Source organism: Mytilus trossulus, chromosome 14 (genome assembly GCF_036588685.1).
Source record: "Mytilus trossulus isolate FHL-02 chromosome 14, PNRI_Mtr1.1.1.hap1, whole genome shotgun sequence".
NCBI lineage: Eukaryota > Metazoa > Mollusca > Bivalvia > Mytilida > Mytilidae > Mytilus > Mytilus trossulus.
This window is the reverse complement of record NC_086386.1, coordinates 71,105,621-71,127,845: the sequence shown is the minus strand read 5'-3', so window position 1 is coordinate 71,127,845 and position 22,225 is coordinate 71,105,621. Positions and strand designations below refer to the sequence as shown.

General features: G+C 31.8%; 3 protein-coding genes and 1 pseudogene across 4 annotated transcripts in view; 1 reads left to right on the top strand and 3 right to left on the bottom strand.

Moving 5' to 3' along the window:
- The window catches only part of LOC134697155 (uncharacterized), a 121,468-nt gene that overhangs the window by 59,197 nt on the left and 40,046 nt on the right, over window positions 1-22,225 (bottom strand). The window lies entirely within an intron of this gene.
- Window positions 1-22,225, bottom strand: part of LOC134696848 (E3 ubiquitin-protein ligase TRIM33-like) — a 36,111-nt gene that overhangs the window by 12,018 nt on the left and 1,868 nt on the right. The gene's annotated exons all lie outside the window — the stretch shown is intronic.
- LOC134695800 (uncharacterized) lies at window positions 2,652-15,146 on the bottom strand (annotated as a pseudogene).
- LOC134696849 (uncharacterized) lies at window positions 15,102-22,119 on the top strand. The gene is made up of 7 exons (XM_063558803.1): window positions 15,102-15,373; window positions 16,443-16,794; window positions 17,665-17,801; window positions 18,174-18,241; window positions 19,671-19,765; window positions 21,156-21,265; window positions 21,784-22,119. Exons 1-7 carry the CDS (start codon window positions 15,209-15,211, stop codon window positions 22,117-22,119), a joined length of 1,263 nt encoding a protein of 420 aa, XP_063414873.1. The 5' UTR covers window positions 15,102-15,208.

Sequence of the window (22,225 nt, the reverse complement as noted above, 5' to 3'; positions counted from 1 at the left end):
TGTACAGTTATTCCCAACATAATAGAAGGTGTATAATGTTCTAAATGGAATAGATATTAAACATATAATAAATTATCGCTATTTTATGAAATTTTCTTGTGATCTTGCTGATTGATAATTTTCTTTTTAAGCGGATTAGAGTGATAATGAAAATTATCGCTAGAAACTAAGGGAGCACGTGACCGTTGTCACTGAAATTGACAACGTCGCCTTAGGTTAAATAGCAATAAACAGATTATCATTTGTCATCTCAACTCGACTGCTTTTTTCACTTTCGCCGTCCCAGTTCAAGCGAGAAAATCAATTTCATTGAGATGATCAACCATAATCTATAGATGCTCTGTTAGCAATAACAAATAACGCAATCAAGACTGGGTAAAATACAAGGGTTTTTTTGGGATTAGGAGTTATTTGAAGAAAAACCTTGTATCTGGAATCGATTATCACTGCTTAAAATTTAAGAAGATGTGGTGTGATTTAACTGAGACAACTCTCCACCAGAGACCAAATGAAACACAAATTACAAAATAAAGGTCAACGGATAGCCTTCAACATTGACCAAAGCCCATACCGCATGGTCAGGTATAAAAGGCCCCAAAAATGTCAAATGTAAAACAATTCAAAAACGAGAAAACTAACGGTCTTATATATGTAACAAAATATTAACGAAAATCAAATATGTAACACATCAACAAACTATAGGCTCCTTACTTAGGACAGGCAAATGTAGAATGTGGAGAAAATAAACATGTTAGAGAGATCTCAACCCTCCTCTAACCTTGGACAGTGTTGTGACAGTATAACATAAAAACGAAATATACAAGTCAATTGAAAAGGCTTAACTCATCAGATGGATACAAACAGAAATATAAACTGTGATTCATCTTTTTTCGTGGGTACCTATTTTCGTAGACAAAGGAAAACTTGTATGTTCGTGGATATTTGATATCGTGGTTTTGTCAAGTTCTGCATACACGCCTATATGAAATTTGTCATTCGTGAAACATTCAATTTCTTGGTTTATCTGTATCCACGAAATCCACGAAAATTGGCATCCAACGAATAATTATAAACCCGCAGTAACAGAGTGAACGGGGCTATTTGAGTAGGAATGAATTTAACAACAATTCATAGAACCTACATTAAGTATTTAACTATAATGGGTATACGTAAGCCTTCAATATCTTTTTGTCTAGTATTGACAAGTATAACTGATTAACGGGGATAAAAGGCTTGGGAGTATCTAGGTTTTGCCACTTTGGACCCCGACTGACAATGATCTGCCATCCCTGGGCACTAGGGGTTTATCACATAATATTTGTCAAAGCAACTGTCAGCAATAACAGTTTGTGAGAAAGAATTCACTGCATGAAAACGAACCTTTTGTTCATATTTTTCAGAAGCCAAAATGTGCTCAAAAGGTGATCCATTTTGGAAGTTTACATTTTGTTACCTTTCGTAGAACAAAAGGTGGTCTTTCATCTTTCGTCGTTGTAAAAATGTCTAAAAATGTCATCTTGCTACTTTTGATGCTACAAAAGGTAAACAAATGCCGCCTTTCACCTTTTGTTGTTGAAAAAAGATTTTTAAATATCACCTTCCACCTTTTTCTAACTTTTGAAAATATGCAAAAGGTTGTCTTCCATCTTTTCACACATTTTGAAAAGTTGTTTATGTAACCCTTCACCTTTTACACCTTTCCATATCTTTATTCAAATATGTTTAACTGGATTTTTAGAGATTTTTTTTTAAAATTCAGTTGTAGCAGCAGACAATTTATTTCTTGCAATATTCCATTGCCTTTCATTGATTATGTTTAACTGTAAAACCACTGTTCCTAGTTAGGGAGAAGGTTGATTGCTCACAAACATGTTTAACCCGCCACATGTATATATACCGGTCTGAGGCTTGCCCCAAGTCAGGCGCCTGTTTTTTCCCAATTGTTTTGTTACATATTGGACTATAAAGTTTTCTCAATTGAATTGATTCACGTTTACCATATCAGAGCCTTTTGAAACTGATTATCTGGTATGGGTTTTCTAATTGGAGGCTGTACCTTTTAAATTTCCTGTTAATTGCTTACATTGATCTTTATTTGATATATAGTTGTCTCAAAAGCAATCATAGCACATCTCCATATGTTTATATCCTTCTTCATTGAATAGTTGATTTATTGTTAGTTGTTTAAAATCCAATACCTTGTTCATTGATCTTCGTATAAAAATTGATATCCATATATTTAAATAAACTGTGGTTTATATATTTAATAAAATAAACTATTGTTGATTTTTGAATTTAGTGGCACTTTTCATAATTGAGTTGGTCTTCATATAATCTAGAATAAACTAAAAAAGGACCCAGTCAAATTTATTGTTCATACAGTCCTTTTGATTAAATCATTAAATTGGTTTCTCTGTTGAATTATTATTTTAATCTTTAAGTGCAGGGCCTTCGATTTCTAGAAATACTTGGTTGTGGGTTTTGCTCATTGTTTAAGACCTTACATGATTTTCATTTGTGATTTTTTTGTCATTTCTTCCCTATTGAAAAGAGGTCTGTCTCATTGGCATTCATACCACATTTTCTAAATTCATAAGAAGATTACAATAACACATGGAAGATGACTGTGTTAAAAATAAGAACAATTAGAGTTACACTGAGTATTCATTTAATTTCATTTACAATTATTTCGATAAGGTGTACTTTTCATATTTGATTACAACATGTTTATCAAAAACTTTAATAACAAATGTTTCTGTCATGTGAACATACAAAGGTAGAAGTATCCACCCCTTTTTCTTTATACATATAAATAAAATTATTCACTTAAGGCTTAAAATTGCTTAAAACCTTAATATTAAATAATTTTTTTGACAAAAAAATGCCTATTTACATTCCTCACTTAAGTTGACATGAACCGACCAATATTATTGCACAAACTTTTGATGGTCAATGGTTTTGCACAAACTTTTCATATTATTTTAAGATGGATCATCACTTATTCTGTCCTCAGATAGAAATTTAAAATACTTAGTCAAAATGTACATTTTATATAATTAACAAATTGGTTTCCTTGTTATTTTTCAAGCTTTGGTGTGTACAAAGTTGACCAATATTGTATAGATTTTTTACAGGAGATTGTTTCCTTGACAGAAGCTTAAGAACACAATTCGTAAATACAAAAAAATCTACCAGATGAAGTTTGAAATGATAAAACAGTGGTGCAACCTTTCTCGTTAATTTCATTCTACTAAAGGCAAAATAAAAAATCCATAAACATTTTAAAAAAAAATAGATATAGGAGTCATCTTCATTATATGGTTCAGTTGAAAAATATTAATTTACAAAACCAAATATTCAGTCATAATTAAAATTTTCTAAATGATACAATGGATAACTTTTTTAAATTAAGAACAAGTCTTGCATATAAATTGTGTACTACTACATGTATATTAAAATCACAGATTGTGATATAAGCATTTATTTTGAGATGATCTACCTTAAAACTATTTTAGCATTAAGTTAGTAAAATTTAACACTGCTAAAACTCTATTCTTTTTTTCCATTAAACCAAACAAAAATCTGTTTAAATGTTTACAGATAGGATTAATATTATTGCAAATAACATTTCTTGAAAACACTAACTTTACCAAGCCTAATATTGTCTCATTATCATCTTGTTTGAACCCTCATACAATAAAGAATAGTCATATAAATTTTCTAAATAAGTAAATAAATGTAACATTATGTTATAAAATATAACGCTCTCTAGGTGAAATAACCAAAACATTTTTGTTAAACAATTCTGTCTTAACAAACACAAATCTGCATTTAATTCTATGAACAGGAATAAATGATGCAGAACCATTTTGTCTGTACAAATTCGAAGACCAAACTTCTACTGGCTTCCCATAAAAATGTCTAATTCGATCTTCCAACTTCTGGAACCAACGTACTTTTGCCAAGTAATGAGTTTTTATTGTACCATTTAGAATAATAGAGTGTATAAGAAACTTTTCAATTTGTCCGGGAGAAGGATTGAAATCATTATTCTCCAGTTCAATGCTACCGTAATCATCACACCAAAATCCCATTACATACGAAGACCTCACACTTCTACTATATTGTGATCCTAAAATAGAACCATGTAAATAGGCTTCTTTAGCCTTTTGGTATGATCTACAAATTTCAAATTCAGAAGTATATAAAGTACTATAAAAATCAGATAAAATTCTTGCATCCTCGTCACACAATGACTCAGATTTAGGTTTGTGTACAAAAATACCTTCAGATAAATCCCAAGGAACATCTGCTATATTACAACTAAGTGATGACCTTTCTATTAGACTAGCTTGCTGCAAGCAATTTATTTCGGCTAAGGTTCCTCTTTCCCCGACTGTGCCAGATAGTTCTTCAAACAGCTGTGCAAAATTTGGACTTATGACCTCATCTTTATCTCTTGCTCTGGATTCAGCAAGAAATCTCTTCATTATCTGCACTTCAACATTTTTTTTATTGGTTTTATAAGATCCCAAAATTCCATTTTGCCTTTCAAAACTGAACAACCAAAATGAATATACTGGTCCATAATCTAAAATACAATCAAGAAGATGACCATGAAGATGCATGTTTGGTGTAACAAATTGGTCACCATAAAGGCTTTCAAACATTCTACAAAAGTCCAACAAAAGTCGATCAGCAACCTTGGCATTTCCAACAGATAAATATCTCGAGCACAATCTCCTACTAGCTAGTACAAATTTCCTCCAGCATTCTAAGTGTTCGTCAGGTAAAATTCCTTTCAAAGCATAAACTGAAAACAAAATTGTCCAGTTCTTAAGCTGATCGGCATTAAAAGATCCCATTGAAGAAGATATCTTTTTAGGTAGCTTTCCAACATCTGATGGGCAACTAAAAAGCAAGATCTTATTCTCAATCATTTTGCATTTTTCATCATTCAAGAGTCCTTTTGTTTTCCAAATCTTAAACATATGCTTTGCAGTACCAAGAAACAAGTTGTGCATTGGATCTATGGGAGTCATACACACAGGATCAAAATATGGCAGTTCTAGAAGGCATGAATATCTTGTACCAAATTGCTTTTCTAACTTCAATTTGTCTCCCTTACTAGTACTTTCTAGAATGAGTTTGCATTCTTCCCTGTGAGTATGATTTTTTCTTTCTGACCATAACGATCTATCAAATCCACCATAGTTTTTTTCTCCAACCATTCCTGGAAATTCTTTTTTACATTTATTGCATCCCATGGTTGCAGAATGACCAAGAAATCCACAAAGTTTTCTACTAGCTGGCACATCACATCCAACACAGAGAAGTGCAAGCTTAAAGCATTTCAAGTTTGCTGGTGATTTGAATGAATACAACAAAAATCCTGTTGACCAAGCTGTTTTCAGTTCTTTAACTAAAGGAAGTAAAAAAGTGTTTGTTGGAGGTTCAGATTTCATATCAGGAATCACACCTACTAAAATCATATTTTCCCTTTTAAACCTTTCTTCCCTAGGTAAATTTAAGAAAATCAAGTATATTGCACCGATAGAATAATTTGTATATTTATAGGGTTGCCACCAGTCAACATTCAACATTAATCCATAATTCACAGAAAAAATTAAACTTATTCCCATTAAAGTCATCCCATATTCTACCATCATAGACATCTTGTAAAATGTTATCTCTCTGCTCTCTGAACCTCCATCTTTCACAAACTTCTTCGAAATCAGGACGAAGAACAAATTTTTGAAGACTGGCCTTCAATGATTTATAACAGTAAATCTTATATGGAATGAGCTTTATGGAAGGTCCTCTCTCAACCCCGATTAGAAGAGCCTGATTACAAACAGTTCTTCGATGTAACATTCTGTGGTTCGGAAAGTCCTCATGAGAACAATGTTTGGTTACAACAAAACCTTCAAGAATATGAGAACACTCCCCATAATCATATAATGTAAAACATTTTACACATATCACAAATTTTGTAAAATTTTCAGTGTCTTTACTAAGCATTTTTGACATCATGTACATATTTTTTGGAAAAGTTATACACACCCTTTTCAACTGTTCAGAAGTTACAGAAAACAGTTTAAAAAAAGCAAATAAAATTTTTAATAAAAACCCAACAGCTGAGTCAGATATATAATATACACACTGCCATAACACTAACATACGACAAAACCAGTATGTCTCGTTTGTTATAAGGGTATCTCTGTTAAGGTTATTTACCATGCTATCATTTGTATTTATTTCACTTTCTTCCTCAGAAAGTTCATAATCAGAAAAATTATCTACAGAATCAATAAAACTATCATCTGAATCATTATCAAAAAAGCAACGTATATCTTCTTCATCTAAATTTTGCAATTCTGCACAGTTAATATGGCTACTGAAAAATTTATTATAGTCTATCTGTTCTTCATCATCACTTATACAATTTGGATCATCAAATGTATTATTACAAATATCATTCTCTTGAAAGTCATTATTCTGGTTTAAAGTGTTATCAAAATCTAATTTCTTACATTCAAGTACATGTCTTTTAAAATGCCTATCAGAAAATTCTTCATTACAAACACTACAAATTATTCTAGACCTTTTAGCCTGTGGTTCCATTTAAACTTGAAAAATAAAAATGGTGATTATTGTAGAAATTGGTCAATAAGTAAAGGTAGCTGCTTCAGAATGCATGTCCTGTGCAAGCTTTCCATCCAGTAAAGGTAGCTGCTTCAGAGTGCATGTCTCTGTGCAAGCTTTCCATAAGCTAGAGGTTGCTGCTTCAGGGTGCATATCCTGTGCAAGCTTTCCATTTAACAAGACCAGATTTCAACAAAATGTCCCTTTGAATGCAAAATAACTGTTTCAATATTTTCTTTTCAAAAAATCTTACTTGCTATAGATACAATTGTCAAATGAAATATAAAAGTTACAAAAGCATTGTGCTACAATGTTTATGTTGCTATTGATATTACAAAGTATGATATTGAAAATAACAAAGTATATTTAAATATCTTAATGTAGGAAAATAAGAAAGTAAACTGAAAATAACATAGTTTACAAAACAGGGGAATAAACATGAAAATTTTCTTATCAATTATAATTAAACATTCTTTTGTTGCATCCGGTTGTGCAAGAAAGCAGAAAAACGTTTACTTTTCTGGTATTGAACCATTTTGGAGAAGAGTGGGTCATCATTCATTTCTTTGTAAAATTCATCTGTATCTGTTAATGCCTGATGTTTCTTTGGCGTGTTTTTTCTTTCTTGTGGGCTCTCAATTGTTTCAACATTATTTATTTCACACACTTGCTCTTCATTTTCTCTTTTTTTATTCAGATATCTAAAAAAATAATAAAATACAATATATAAACAAGTTTATTTTATCCAACAGTAGTTTCAGCTTAGGCCAAACAAAATATCTGTTTAAGGTTACATCATAACTAGAGGCTCTAAAGAGCCTGTGTCGCTCACCTTGGTCTATGTGAATATTGAACAAAGAACGCAGATGGATTCATGACAAAATTGTGTTTAGGTGCTGATGATGTGTTTGTACATCTTTCTTTACTGAACATTCTTGCTGCTTACAATTGCAATTATTTCTATCTTTAATGAACTTGGTCCAGTAGTTTCAGTAGAAAATGTTAGAAAAAATTTACAAATTTTAATGAAAATTGATAAAAATTTACTATAAAGGACAATTACTCCTTAGGAGGTCAACTGACCATTTTGGTCATGTTGACTTATTTTTAGGTCTTATTTTGCTGATCATTATTGCTGTTTATAGTTTAACTCTATCTATAATAATATTTAAGATAATAACCAAAAACAGCAAAATTTCCCTAAAATTACCAATTCAGGGGCAGCAACCCAACAACGGGTGTTGGATTCACCTGAAAATTTCAGGGCAGATAGATCTTGACCTGATAAACAATTTAACTTCGTGTCAGATTTGCTCTAAATGCTTTGGTTTTTGAGTTATAAGCCAAAAACGGCATTTTACCCCTATGTTCTATTTTTAGCCATGGCGTCCATCTTGATTGGTTGGCCGGTTCACGCCACACATTTTTTAAACTAGATATCCTAGAGATAATTGTGGCCAAGTTTGGTTTAATTTAGCCCAGTAGTTTCAAAGGAGAAGATTTTTGTAAAAGTTTACTAAGATTTACAAAAAATGGTTAAAAATTGACTATAAAGGGCAATAACTCCTAAAGGGGTCAACTGACCATTTTGGTCATGTTGACTTATTTGTATATCTTACTTTGCCGACCATTATTGCTAATTACAGTTTATCTCTATCTATAATAATATTCAAGATAATAACCATAAACAGCAAAATTTCCCTAATATTACCAATTGAGGGGCAGCAACCCAACAGCGGGTTGTCGGATTCATCTGAAAATTTCAGAGCAGATAGATCTTAACCTGATAAACAATTTACCCCTGTCAGATTTGCTCTATATGCTTTGGTTTTCGAGTTATAAGCCAAAAACTGCATTTTACCCCTATGTTCTATTTTTAGCCATGGCGGCCATCTTGGTTGGTTGGTGGGGTCACGCCACACAATTTTAAACTAGATACCCCAATGATGATTGTGGCCAAGTTTGGTTTAATTTGGCCCAGTAGTTTCAGAGGAGAAGATTTTTGTAAAAGTTAACGACGACGGACGCCAAGTGATGAGAAAAGCTCACTTGGCCTTTTAGGCCAGGTGAGCTAAAAAGCTAGAGGCTCTGTTGCTCACCTGTATTTGCTAATACTTTGAAAATCATGTAAAAAAAGGGTTAAAACATAATTGAATGTATTAAATATTAGATATTATTAGATACTATATTGATATCTAAGATAATGACAAAACTAGAGGCTCTAAAGAGCCTGTGTCGCTCACCTTGGTCTATGTGCATATTAAACAAAGGACACAAATGGATTCATGACAAAATTGTATTTTGGTGATGGTGATGTGTTTGAAGTTCTTACTTTACTGAACGATTTTGATTCTTACAATTATATCTATCATGAACTTTGCCCATTAGTAACAGAGAACTATATTTGGTAAAAATTTACATAAATTTACCAAATTAATGAAAATTGTTAAAAATTGACTATAAAGGGCAATAACTCCTTAAGGGGTCAATTGACCATTTAGGTCATGTTGACTTATTTGTAGATCTTACTTTGCTGAACATTATTGCTGTTTACAGTTTATCGCTATCTATAATAGTATTCAAGATAACCAAAAACGGCAAAATTTCTTTAAAAATTACCAATTGGAGGGCAGCAACCCAACAACCAGTTGTCCAATTCATCTGAAAAATTCAGGGCAGATAGATATTGACTTGATTAAAAATTTAACTTCTTGTCAGATTTGCTCTAGATGCTTTGGTTTTATAGTTATAAGCAAAAAACTGCATTTTACCCCTATGTTCTATTTTTAGCCGTGGCGGCCATCTAGGTTGAATGGCCAGGTCATCGGACACATTTTTCAAACTAGATACCCCAAAGATGATTGTGGCCTAGTAGTTTCAGTGGAGATTTTGTAAAAGATTACTTAGATTTACGAAAAATGGTTAAAGATTGACTATAAAGGGCAATAACTCCTAAAGGGGTCAACTGACCATTTTGGTCATGTTGACTTATTTGTAGATCTTACTTTGCTGAACATTATTGCTGTTTACAATTTATCTCTATCTATAATAATATTCAAGATAATAACCAAAAACAGCAAAATTTCCTCAAAATTACCAATTCAGGGGCAGCAACCCAACAACCGATTGACCGATTCATCTGAAAATTTCAGGGCAGATAGTTCTTGACCTGATAAACATTTTTATCTCATGTCAGATTTCCTCAAAATGCTTTGGTTTTTGAGTTATAAGCCAAAAACTGCATTTTACCCCTATGTTCTATTTTTAGCGGTGGCGGCCATCTTGGTTGGTTGACCAGGTCACGCCACACATTTTTTAAACTAGATACACCAAAGATGATTGTGGCCAAGTTTGGATTAATTTGGCCAAGTAGTTTCAGAGGAGAAGATTTTTGTAAAAGATTACTTTAATTTACGAAAAATGGTTAAAAATTGACTATAAAGGGCAATAACTCCTAAACGGGTCAACTGACCATTTTGGTCATGTTGACTTATTTGTAGATCTTACTTTGCTGAACATTATTGCTGTTTACAGTTTATCTCTATCTATAATAATATTCAAGATAATAACCAAAAACAGCAAATTTCCTCAAAATTACCAATTCAGGGGCAGCAACCCAACAACCGATTGACCGATTCATCTGAAAATTTTAAGGCAGATAGATCTTGACCTGATAAACATTTTTATCCCATGTCAGATTTCCTCAAAATGCTTTGGTTTTTGAGTTATAAGCCAAAAACTGCATTTTACCCCTTTGTTCTATTTTTAGCCGTGGCGGCCATCTTGGTTGGTTGACCAGGTCACGCCACACATTTTTTAAACTAGATACCCCAACGATGATTGTGGCCAAGTTTGGATTAATTTGGCCAAGTAGTTTCAGAGGAGAAGATTTTTGTAAAAGATTACTTTAATTAACGAAAAATGGTTAAAAATTGACTATAAAGGGCAATAACTCCTAAACGGGTCAACTGACCATTTTGGTCATGTTGACTTATTTGTAGATCTTACTTTGCTGAACATTATTGCTGTTTACAGTTTATCTCTAACTATAATAATATTCAAGATAATAACCAAAAACAGCAAAATTTCTTCAAAATTACCAATTCAGGGGCAGCAACCCAACAACCGATTGACCGATTCATCTGAAAATTTCAGGGCAGATAGATCTTGACCTGATAAACATTTTTACTCCATGTCAGATTTGCTCTAAATGCTTTGGTTTTTGAGTTATAAGCCAAAAACTGCATTTTACCCCTGTGTTCTATTTTTAGCCGTGGCGGCCATCTTGGTTGGTTGACTGGGTCACGCCACACATTTTTTAAACTAGATACCCCAATGATGATTGTGGCCAAGTTTGGTTTGATTTGGCCCAGTAGTTTCAGAGGAGAAGATTTTTGTAAAAGTTAACGACGACGGACGACGACGACGACGGACGACGGACGACGACGGACGCCGGACGCCGGACGCCAAGTGATGAGAAAAGCTCACTTGGCCCTTCGGGCCAGGTGAGCTAAAAACTCAATAGTAAATATGATATCATTATATAATCCATGCAGTGAATCATCTTTACGTTAGATCTCCCTTACCTCTGTTTCTTGTATATGCGTCGTTGTTTACTTCTGGCCTTTACAGCAGCTTTATTTTTCTTGCTTTTACCCATGGAAATGCAAAAAAAATTAGGTATAATTCTGAAACTAATAAAGATTAAAGAACCTTAGTAAGTTCACTCACATATCCCACAACCCCACTTTGTCGCTAGGCAAACAAAATATTATACATCTATGATTCGTAAAAAAAAACACCTCACATTAAATGATTAATATATCTTATGTACTTCTTGTATTATGCATACAAAGTACTGGGTCCGACAGATAACAAATAACTTTAAATACAAACGATTACATAAAAAAATATGGAAGAAGTCGTTTATAATTAAACATGTAAATATATTTTTAGGAAATATATTCTTTAATCTTAATCATATTCATATATAACTGTCTAATAAATATACAATATATGGTCAATGTCAGGAAAATACTTTTTTTTTTAAATTGACATTATACAAAATATAGCTATATTACTATATTTTTGGAAATAAACACAGGTACATGCAGTATAAAATAAAAACAAGTCATTTTGAGTGTAATTAATGTCACATTTTTCAGAAGGTCCAAATTCAGGCACCTCTGTCCTTTGTAGGTCTTCTATGTTTTTTTTTAAATTTTATATCATTTATATGTTTTGGAGTTTATTATGGCTTTAATTTTATCTGAACTAGTACACCTTTTTGTTAACTCTGGGTGTATGATGTTCTCCGTGTTAAAGACCAATTGGTAGCCTTGTGCTGTGTTCTGCTCTTTGGTTAGGTTAACGTCTCTTTGACACATTCCCTATTTCCATTCTCAATTTGATCTTAAATATGTTTTAAACCTTACCAAGGGTGTTCAAGTACATGAAGCAAAGTTTCATAATACACTCTTTTTCAACATTCAAGCTCCATGTTTCTAGCAACCTCGGTTGTTAATTCAATGAAAAACCTTGTATATAATACTCTGAAATAAAGAACACAAATAAGATTAGCAATAGTATTGACCACAAGTACAGTCATAAAAAGTTAGCCATGTCTTTGGATTAATATCCTTAAGAAGTGTGTGAAGTTAATAGCAATAATTAGAAATCCTTTTAGAGATACAGTGTGACATGTAAAAAATATACACCCCTGTTTTAGTTAAAAAGTCCTGAAACTCAAAAAGTATAAATCCTATCTCATGCTATGGTGCGACATGTGGACGCCGGACAGACAGACACTGGAAAGAGGACGCCGAACATTTGTATAACATAATATTATTAATTCGTATATTTTAACAAATTTGATTCGTTTAGGGATAGTCACATGTTAAACTATATTTTCGAAGGTAGAGAGAAAACAGCGGATAGCAAAACCGATATACTTTGTGACGTCATGTAATGAATTTCAGGATATTGTTTAACATTTTGAAACACATGATATCTGTGATCGATTATTTGACGAAAAAAATCTTCAATTACATAAGATGTCAAAAAAAAAAAGGTAAATGAAATAACAACTGATATGTTGTTATTGTCAAGGCGACAATGTAAAATCTATAAAATTCCAACAAACCTTAATGACAATTTTGATACAAATATGATCGGAAATTAATAATATAACAAATATAGCTTTTGTATGAGGTCAATTAAGAAATAATTCATGGGGGCTTGAATATATCGTGATTTTACCACGGGTTGGCCCTTTATGACAAATATTTTACCCTGAGCGATAGCGAGGGGTAAAATATCGGCATAAAGGGACAACCCGTGGTAAAATCTAGATATATTCAAGCCCCCATGAATTATTTCGATTCTAATAGGTCAAATACGGCAATTCTTTTGGATCGAAGCGCTCTAGGTGGAGGCAAATATTTGCCATTCCCATAAATAAACGCACTATCAAATTGGCGTCAAAGAACGGAGCAAACTGAATTAGTGACATGCTTAAACTATTTAAAATAACGCATATAGATAGTTTTGAATTATTTTAAATGATAATTTACTTATATGTCTTAAATGTTTAAACAATTATGGCTTATAACACATTTTAGCATTGTTTGTTTACGTTGCCATGTTGTGATGATTTTCGTTTTTTCAAGCGTGTATTTTCCCGTAAAATGCTCATATTCTAACGTCATCGTATTATGACGTCGCGAAACTCATTCATAAAAAAACATATGATGTGGGAGTACGATCGGAACAGCCCATGCAATATATTCAAATTTTACCACGGGTGTGTACTCAAAGCGTTTGAAGGACGTCATATTAGAATACAGGATATATCGACCCAAAGAAGTATATCGACCTCGGACTTCGTCCTCAGTCAATATACTTCTTTCAGGTCAATGTATCCTTGTATCGACCTCATACAAAGGCTATATTTGTATAATATTGATGGGGGTATAAAAATCGTTTTATATGAGTAAGACAGTGGTTTATAAAAACAAGTGTTATTTTTTTACAATATGTACAAAAAAACAGTGCGACAAATGGACATGTCACATGATTACATGTACATTTCAGGATGCAGGAACATGAAAACATTTTTTTCCTGTTGAGAAAAAAAAGGTGCGGCCAGGTCCTTAGAACAAGGAATAAAATTTGTGTAGCTTAACCATTTAACATTCAAAATGCATATACACAACATGTACAAAAATGTACCTCATCAAATAAATATAAAAAATTGTTTATTCTAATTACCTTATATATAGTCTTGCTCTACAATCAAACGCTTTCACTCTTTGAACCGCAAGTGACACAACATAAAACCACCTTAAAAATCTGAAATAAACCGGGTGAACTTACAATTACTAATGTGAATCAAAATTACATGTACATGTTTATATTAGCTCTACTGTAGTCTTTTAAACAAGTCAAACTTACCATCTCATAGGCATGCAATATATATATGTAAGGGTTCTCACTAGGAATTTTTCTGGTGCAGTAATTGTTAAAAAAAATTGTGAATTGATAGTTTTCGCTCCTAACAATTGAAAAGCCTCACTGTTACTTTAAGATGAAGAACAACAATAAAAGCATTATTCCTTTGTCTTTTGTGATATTTTCAGACATGTATGATGTAGATACATTTTTGTACATACAAAATGTACATGTATAATTTGATTTTGTGTCATGAATCATGGTAACATTATATCTTTCTTTTTTATTTAAAAAGCATACACTGAAAAAATAGGATACATGTACATTGGAGGTCAGGGCGAACATATCTGGGGCGAACAGGTACATTTTTGTATTAGGGTAAACAGAAACTAGGGCGAACCAGAATCATTCCATTGCCAGAAGGCTGACAAAGTTACTTGTCTGGTTGTTCAAATGTATTTGGCATAGTACATTGTACATGTATGTATTTCCACACCCCTGACCCTGTAGATACATATAAATGTACATCTAATTATTTCCAATCATGCTTATACAATCATGCTTATCATTTTATACATGTACATAAACATGGTATTTAAATCCACATGTATTGGCTTTCATCTTAGTTTGGAGGTCAAGCATGCACACTCCAAAAAAAATCATACAATGTAAATTGTTTGCATGTGGTTTGTGTATAAAACAAAGACATAACATATAAATATTGTTTAAAACATTGAAATTTGTAAATAATTTTACAAAGTTAACATAAAACTATTATTTTTTCATATACTTACAATTTACAAGTATCAAAGTGATAGCAGTCTGATCATGAAATGTGAACTGAAAAATTGATGGCGCCTTTTCTGAGTCTTCTTTCCACGTTGTTGGAAATTTCCATTCCGTAAATGGACATGGCATGGTTGTTTCCTTATCTCTGGCCAATCACCATCATCAATATTGAAGATTCAAGATAATCAGATTAATAGATAAGCCCGCCGTTAGAATCGCCTTCATTTGTATCACAAGCGCCATTATCATGCTTCGATTATCATAGAGTCATTCCCAGATTATTAATTTAATATATTGTTGCACAAATTGAGAAAGTCAAGACAAAATGAGCGATTTGTCAGAAATATCAGATGATGAATCAGGAACGCAAGTCCAGAATCAACGACAGGAGAAGGGTATCAAGAGAAGCAGAGCAGAACTACCAAACTTTGATAGTGAGGAGGACGATGATCTTCAACACGATGGTCTGGCTGACAGTATAAGTTCAACAGTAAGTGTAACATTCTTTAAACTATCCCCATTTCTTTCCATTTTTGTCATGATTTCAGGTTAATAACGACAAATACAAGGCTGACCGTTTGAATTTTGCGCCACTTAGGCCATTGGCAAGCGCCATCTTTTTTAATAAACAAATATGGGAGTCACATGACTATCAATGACAGGAGTGAACATAACAAAAGAGGGACGAAAGTTAGATTCACGTTTCCATTGAAAAACAATCGTCTTCCGGAGGTTTTCGCACCGGAACCAAATAAAGGATTTTTAGTATGTTCAAATATAAAGGATATGGATCCAGCTACTTCGAAACAAGGAAAAATTCCTGTTACACGTTAATATAATGCACAATCGTCCCTAGTCGTTTCGCCACACTTTCTCATTAAGACAGCCATGACAGCTATTAGGGGCTAGGATGAAATTTGAAAAAAAGCAGGACAAGAGTTTGAGTAAAAAATGGCAACATGAGCAACTGGCCAAAAAAAAACAGGATGAAAAATATTTTTATGTCAGGATAAACTACAGAAATGTGTGCGTTTTCATGGCTTTATTTTTTAGCATTTGAAAATGATCAATGATGATACACTGGTTTATTTATTGTATTCCTAAATTATATAAAAAAGAAGATATGGTATGATTGCCAATCTGTATCTGTATCCTATGAATTTCTGGCAATCTAGGCACACCTCCGTTATATGGAATAAAACAATAAAAAATTGTTCCACCACCGCAACGTTAGTATAGAATATCAATCTATCAATATATATACACTATGAGGATTATGTACACAGTTCACAGTTTATGATATTTATTTATCCTTTTATATGTAAAAGATAAAAATTGTCTTTATACTATTAAAATTCTATTTATAAAACTTAATATTAAGCCATGCATACATGTATCAGTGTGTATATACCAAATGCTAATGTAAACTTTATGTAAGTAAAAATAAGCCTGTTACTGTTTTATTTGCTAGGAATACCTGTGTTTTTTTTATCATATTCATGCATGCCTAGACATTTCATAAAATTGGTTGAGAGCTTATTTATTCTAATTTTATACAGGATGACATCCAACCGCCTCCTTTCAGACAGTCTTCAGGGAATACTCGACACTTGTCAGTTAACCAAGTTTTAAATCAAATTGAAGATGAGGATAATGCCAGTGATGATGACAGTACAAGTATGGAAACTGCTCCATATACATGTAGTTCCACCCCAGCTAGGCAGACAGTCACAGCAGCAGTGCATAGAGCTGATTTAACACCTCCAGTTCAAACAGCCCGCAGGTGTCAAGAACCAGTTGCAAGAATGCTCAACCGGCCTGCATCATCATCACACAGTGCAACTACACCAAGTACGAGACACTCTGTTAACACATCCACACCATCACCAAACATGACAAAAGGAACATCAAGTAAGAGTGCATCTGTTATATTGTATTAGGGACCAACCATTTAATTTCAAGGGGGAAATTTGGGGGGGTGTCAGTCAGAATATTATTTTATTTTTCATCTGCAATGTTTTTGTCTATCTATTAAATATTTGGGATCGAAATATTTTTCTCTTTTTTTTTATAGAAAAATCAAGATATTTATATATCAGCAAATAAAAAAATCCAGGACTGAATAGAGTGAAAAAATAAATAGGCAGGTCAGAGATTACAGTGAAAAAAAGGGTTCAACCCCCACCCCCTAAAATTCAAATGACAGCTCCTTTAAAAAACAAAACAGTACATACAATGATTTTTTTTTAAATTCAAGTCACAAGCTTATTTAGATACATTTATTAGATTAGTATATAGAGTAAGTTAATGATCACTCTGTTGTTGACACAATAGATATGAGACAACCATATTCAACAGTGACAAAATTATGTGAATGTTTATTTTTTAACTTTAATATTGTAAATATAGTGCAGTCATGTCAGTAAAGCTTTCAACAATGAGTAAAACCTATGCTGTATACTAGTACATAGTATAGTAAGCTAAAAATATTCTAAGGAAGAAAAAAATGGAAAATCAATAAATTGAATCTAATATAATTGACACATTTTTTTTTCAAATTTAGCACATAATGATATTAAAAGAAACTGTATCAAATCTCGATAGTTGAATTATAAATTTTTAAGTCCTCGCCGAAACGGCTCGGACTTTAAAATTGATAATTCAACTATCTCGATTGGATAAATATGATAATCCACTGGTATCAATGTAAAAATCTATATATATGAACAAAGTTATTGCCAAACATAAATATATCATTAAAAGTATGTTTTTATTTGAAAGGTACACAACAACTCTTGCTGAAAGTATTAGAAAATCAGCAAGAGATTCTTAAAAGAATAAAGACCATTGAAATGGAAATAAAGATTAAAAAAACAACTGAAAAGCCAGTTGATATTAAAGTGCCAAATGGAATGAAGGTTTGTATATGATGTCCAATAAATAATCATGATTTGATACTTATAAATCTCAAAAATTGTGATAATATTGCTTCCAGTTCCATGATAATGATATTAAAAGAAACTGTATCAAAATTAATCATACATGTTTGTAACATTTAAAATTGAGAAAGGAAATGGGGAATGTGTCAAAGCTACAAGTGCCTATACTTTAAAGGATACAAGTACATTTTTTTTATATAAAAGGCTGATTTAGATTCTATCTAAATATCATATATATTCATAAAAAGATATATTATAGTTCATGATGAATATATAAAGCACAAATATATATTACCTCACATATGAAATATGCAAATTGTTTTATTTGAATTTATTTCAATGTATTTTCAGAATGCTGTTAAAGTTGGGTATAAAGAAGGTGTACGGCAAGGTTTGAAATGGCAGTTTGAAGGAAAACGGTGAGCACATGTACAATTTATATTAATGTCTTCATATTTGAAGAAAAAAGTAAAATCACAAAAATACTGAACTCAGAGGAAAATCAATACGGAAAGTCCATAATCACATGGCAAAATCAAATAACAAAACGCATCAAAAAGGAATAGACAAGAACTGTCATATTCCTGACTTGGTACAGGCATTTTCAAATGTAGAAAATGGTGGATTAAACCTTGTTCTATAGCGCTAAACCTCTCTCTTTAATAAAAGTCTCATCAAATTCCGTTATATTTACATGATGCGTTACAGTCACAATTAATAAAATAGTCAAAATATGGGTACATCAGTCATCATCGCATAACAATTTTAAAAGGGACAATTTAACAGAACACAAAAACATCTATCTATGAACACATGGATTGACTTGAGTGTCTGACGTCATAAAATTTGTATACATCACATAAATTTGTCGTTCAATGTGCATACAAACAGTTTTAAAATTTACATAGGCAATGTAAGCATACAGAGTTAAAAAATCAAAAGTATGTAAGAACAAATTACAAAAATAGACCGAGATTTAAACTAGTGCAAAAGTTATAGGTAGAATTTATGAGAATCCAGAATTTATGAAGAAATCCACATTAAGTGACTAAATACTGAAGATGACAGCAAAATCCATCGCAAAATCAGTATTATTTTCATTCTTTCATTCAATTATGTCTCTTCAAGTTTGAAATAAGTGGTGACAGTTAAATGGTATCTATTATATAGCAGTTTGAAAAACACTAAAGTTGAACATGGAAAAGCTTGTTATCTCTTTTTTTTATGTTATTAAAAAAATCAGCTGAGTTAACTCCCTTAGGTGTTCTGTCCCTCTAAACAACTAAATCGTACATTGTCCTGTAGGTTAGAGAACAGCTTATTTAATCTTATCAAGCCCATGGTCTCATTTTATTTGGCAATCCTCTGTAGAATCCGCTACTCTATTTCTATTCCTAGTTAGATGAGGGTGCAGAATCGGCCGAGTTGATATGAAGGGGGCTCATTTATAACTATTTTCAGTTATCAACAGACTGGATTATTCATTTTCAAAATGTCCCTTCCCAGTTATTAAAGGTGGTCTCCTTCAAATAATATCAAATAAAATGAATATAATATAGTTTTATAATATTTTTCGTTTACTTTGAATTTTATTTATTTTGATTTTATAGCAAATTATAGCTTAGGTTTCACCATACTTCCTTTAAAAACAGAAATTGAAGGTTCAACTGCTATTTTATTTCTTTAATTTATAAAAGCAGTAGTGATAGTTGTGTTTGCCATGTTCATTTATTCTGAAACTATATGTCATTCTATGGCTGTGTTTTACAGATGATATGTTTTGTATGAATTTATTATATAGTCTATCAGACACAAAATAATTACATTTTGGTATTGTACATGTTGTAGGGTAAATGATGCTGACAACAGGGAGATGTCTGATTACATTATCAATTTTGTTAAAGGTTGGAACTCAGCCTATTCAGACCAGACTGTAATTAATTGTAAGTAGTGATAGTAGTGCATTTTAAAACAAATTTTGTCCACATTTTAAAATTTTTAAAAACTTTATATTTCAATAATTCCTATATGATTTTCATATTAGGGAATACATTGATATGATTGGTTAAGAGGACTTCTGGTAGTTGTTCAAATTCTTGACTCGTTTATTTTTCTATAGACACTGTGACTGAATTTCTTTTTGTACCCAATATTAATAAAATGTGCATACTAGGTATGCGCACATTTGGGAATTAAAATGTTTTAATTATGTTTGCGCACAGCTTTTGATTACATTTGCACGCAATTATCTTACAGGTAAACTCAAGTAAAAAAGAGTATATAATGAAAAATGAATAATATAAAATCCATTAACTTTGAAAATATATTTTAATCATATATTTATTTATCATTAGTATGTGATGAGTATAAACATTTTCAGATTGATAGAATGTAAGGCAACTAACTTATCCTGCTTGTATCCAATTCTAACTCCTCGTGGGTGAGTGACTGAGTCAAGGAAATGGAAAGGGTCCTTTAACTTAAAATAATTGAATAAATTTAAGTACCAAGTCAGGAATATAACAGTTCTTGTCCATTCGTTTTTGATGCGTTTTGTTTTTTGATTTTGCCATGTGATTATGGACTTTTCAAATTGATTTTTCTCTGAGTTCAGTATTTTTGTGATTTTACTTTTTATAGATAAAAAGGAGTTATTGCCAAAGCTTACCTGAGTTTACCTGTCAAATAAATGCATGCAATTGTTATGAAAAGCTGCGCGCAAACATAATGATTTTTTGCGTGCAAATGTATTGGTAATGCGCTCAAACATAATGCACCACATAAAATGGTGGTGATATAATGACACATTCCAGATGTACACTAACAACATATATTTTCACTTCACATTAATTGTTTAGTTAAATAATAAACAAATGATAAAAATTTGTTTGAGTCATAATCATTCAGGTTTTTTTAGTGTTTTTTTTTAATCAGAATGCAAATTTCATGGAGTACATATTTTGTGTTACAGTATTAAACCAACAAAATATATTCATGTGCAAGGATTTTTTAAAAGTGTGATAGAAGTTACGAATGTGAAAAAATACATTCCTAATCTTCAATTTTAAAGAATTATATTAAGGATTAAACAATTTTTTAAAGAAATTTATTAGTGTATAAACTGTACACAGTCACTCACAAACAAATCATTAAAGTCCTTCAGCCTTTTATTTGTTTGTGTGTGAATTGGTCAAGTTTTATAATACACCAATAAATTCCTTTACTTAATTAAGACATTTAAATGTCGCAGCCATAATCTTAGGTCTAAAAGATATATTTTGTAAAGAACTAGAAATTTATTTTAATTATTACTCTCTTATTTTCTTTATTAAGGTGCCTTGTCAAGATACTTTTTGACAAAGAGACAAGAGGAGACAGCCATAAAGAAAGACAGATTAGACGGAGAGAAGAAAAGGAGAGCAGCATATGAAAGGAAAAAGGAGGTAATTAGAATAACATGATTGTAGTTCTGTCATCAGTTTAATTTGTTTAGGATTAAATCTCCTTATATGGAAGTTTTGGTGTGTAATAAAACATAACAAATCCATTCTATAGTCGTCAAGTGTAAACAGTGTCACAATGTTGTAAATCATATGTTATAAAAATTCTTATTTTCAGTTTAACAAATTTAAATCCTTAATTCATAAAATCAAAACATTGTGTACAATTTGGAAATAAATATGGCGTTCATTATCACTGAACTAGTATATATTTGTTTAGGGACCAGCTGAAGGACACCTCCAGTTTCAGGAATATTTCGCTACATTGAAGACCTGTTGGTGACCTTCTGCTGTTGATTTTTTCTATGATAGGGTTGTTGTCTCTTTGACACATTCCCCATTTCCATTCTCAATTTTATTTTTACTCACTATTCAATAGCTTTTTACAATTTAAAGAAATAATTGGATATCAAACATACATTGAACAATGATAATATAACCATAAATGTTTTTCTTTTCAGAAAGCAAAACGGAGACTATGTGCTTTAGACAAAATGGAGCTAGGTATGAACAAGAAGGCAAAAATAATGGAAGTCATGAAGCCCGCTTACATGTCTTCAGATGAGGAGAATGGCCAGGATGGGTTCATAACTCATCAACCATCCTGGCAGTCCAGTAAATTCAAGGACTACAAGGCAAAACTTGACATTGCGTACAAAAATGTGTGTTCAAAGGCCAGTTTAAGGCTTTTACAGAAAAGGACAATTGGCAATCAAAGCCAAAAGGATGTGCCTCAGTTGCCTGAAAATTGCCAGTGGATTGTCCAAGATACGGAGCCACAGAGTATTGGGAATTAATAAAAATTTGAAATCTAATTGTATTTAAATTTATTTTAGCATTTATATAGTTATAACGTTCTAAGTAGTGTGTTTTGTATTAAGATTCCTAAATGTTCTACTTTTT

What these genes read in the sequence shown, in the direction of transcription:
- LOC134696849 (XM_063558803.1), top strand. Translation starts at nt 15,209, where the DNA reads ATGAGCGATTTGTCAGAAATATCAGATGATGAATCAGGAACGCAAGTC. An exon ending in TGGCAGTTTGAAGGAAAACG is followed by an intron (nt 18,242 to 19,670) that starts GTGAGCACATGT and finishes TACATGTTGTAG; the next exon opens with GGTAAATGATGCTGACAACA. An exon ending in CATATGAAAGGAAAAAGGAG is followed by an intron (nt 21,266 to 21,783) that starts GTAATTAGAATA and finishes TTTTCTTTTCAG; the next exon opens with AAAGCAAAACGGAGACTATG.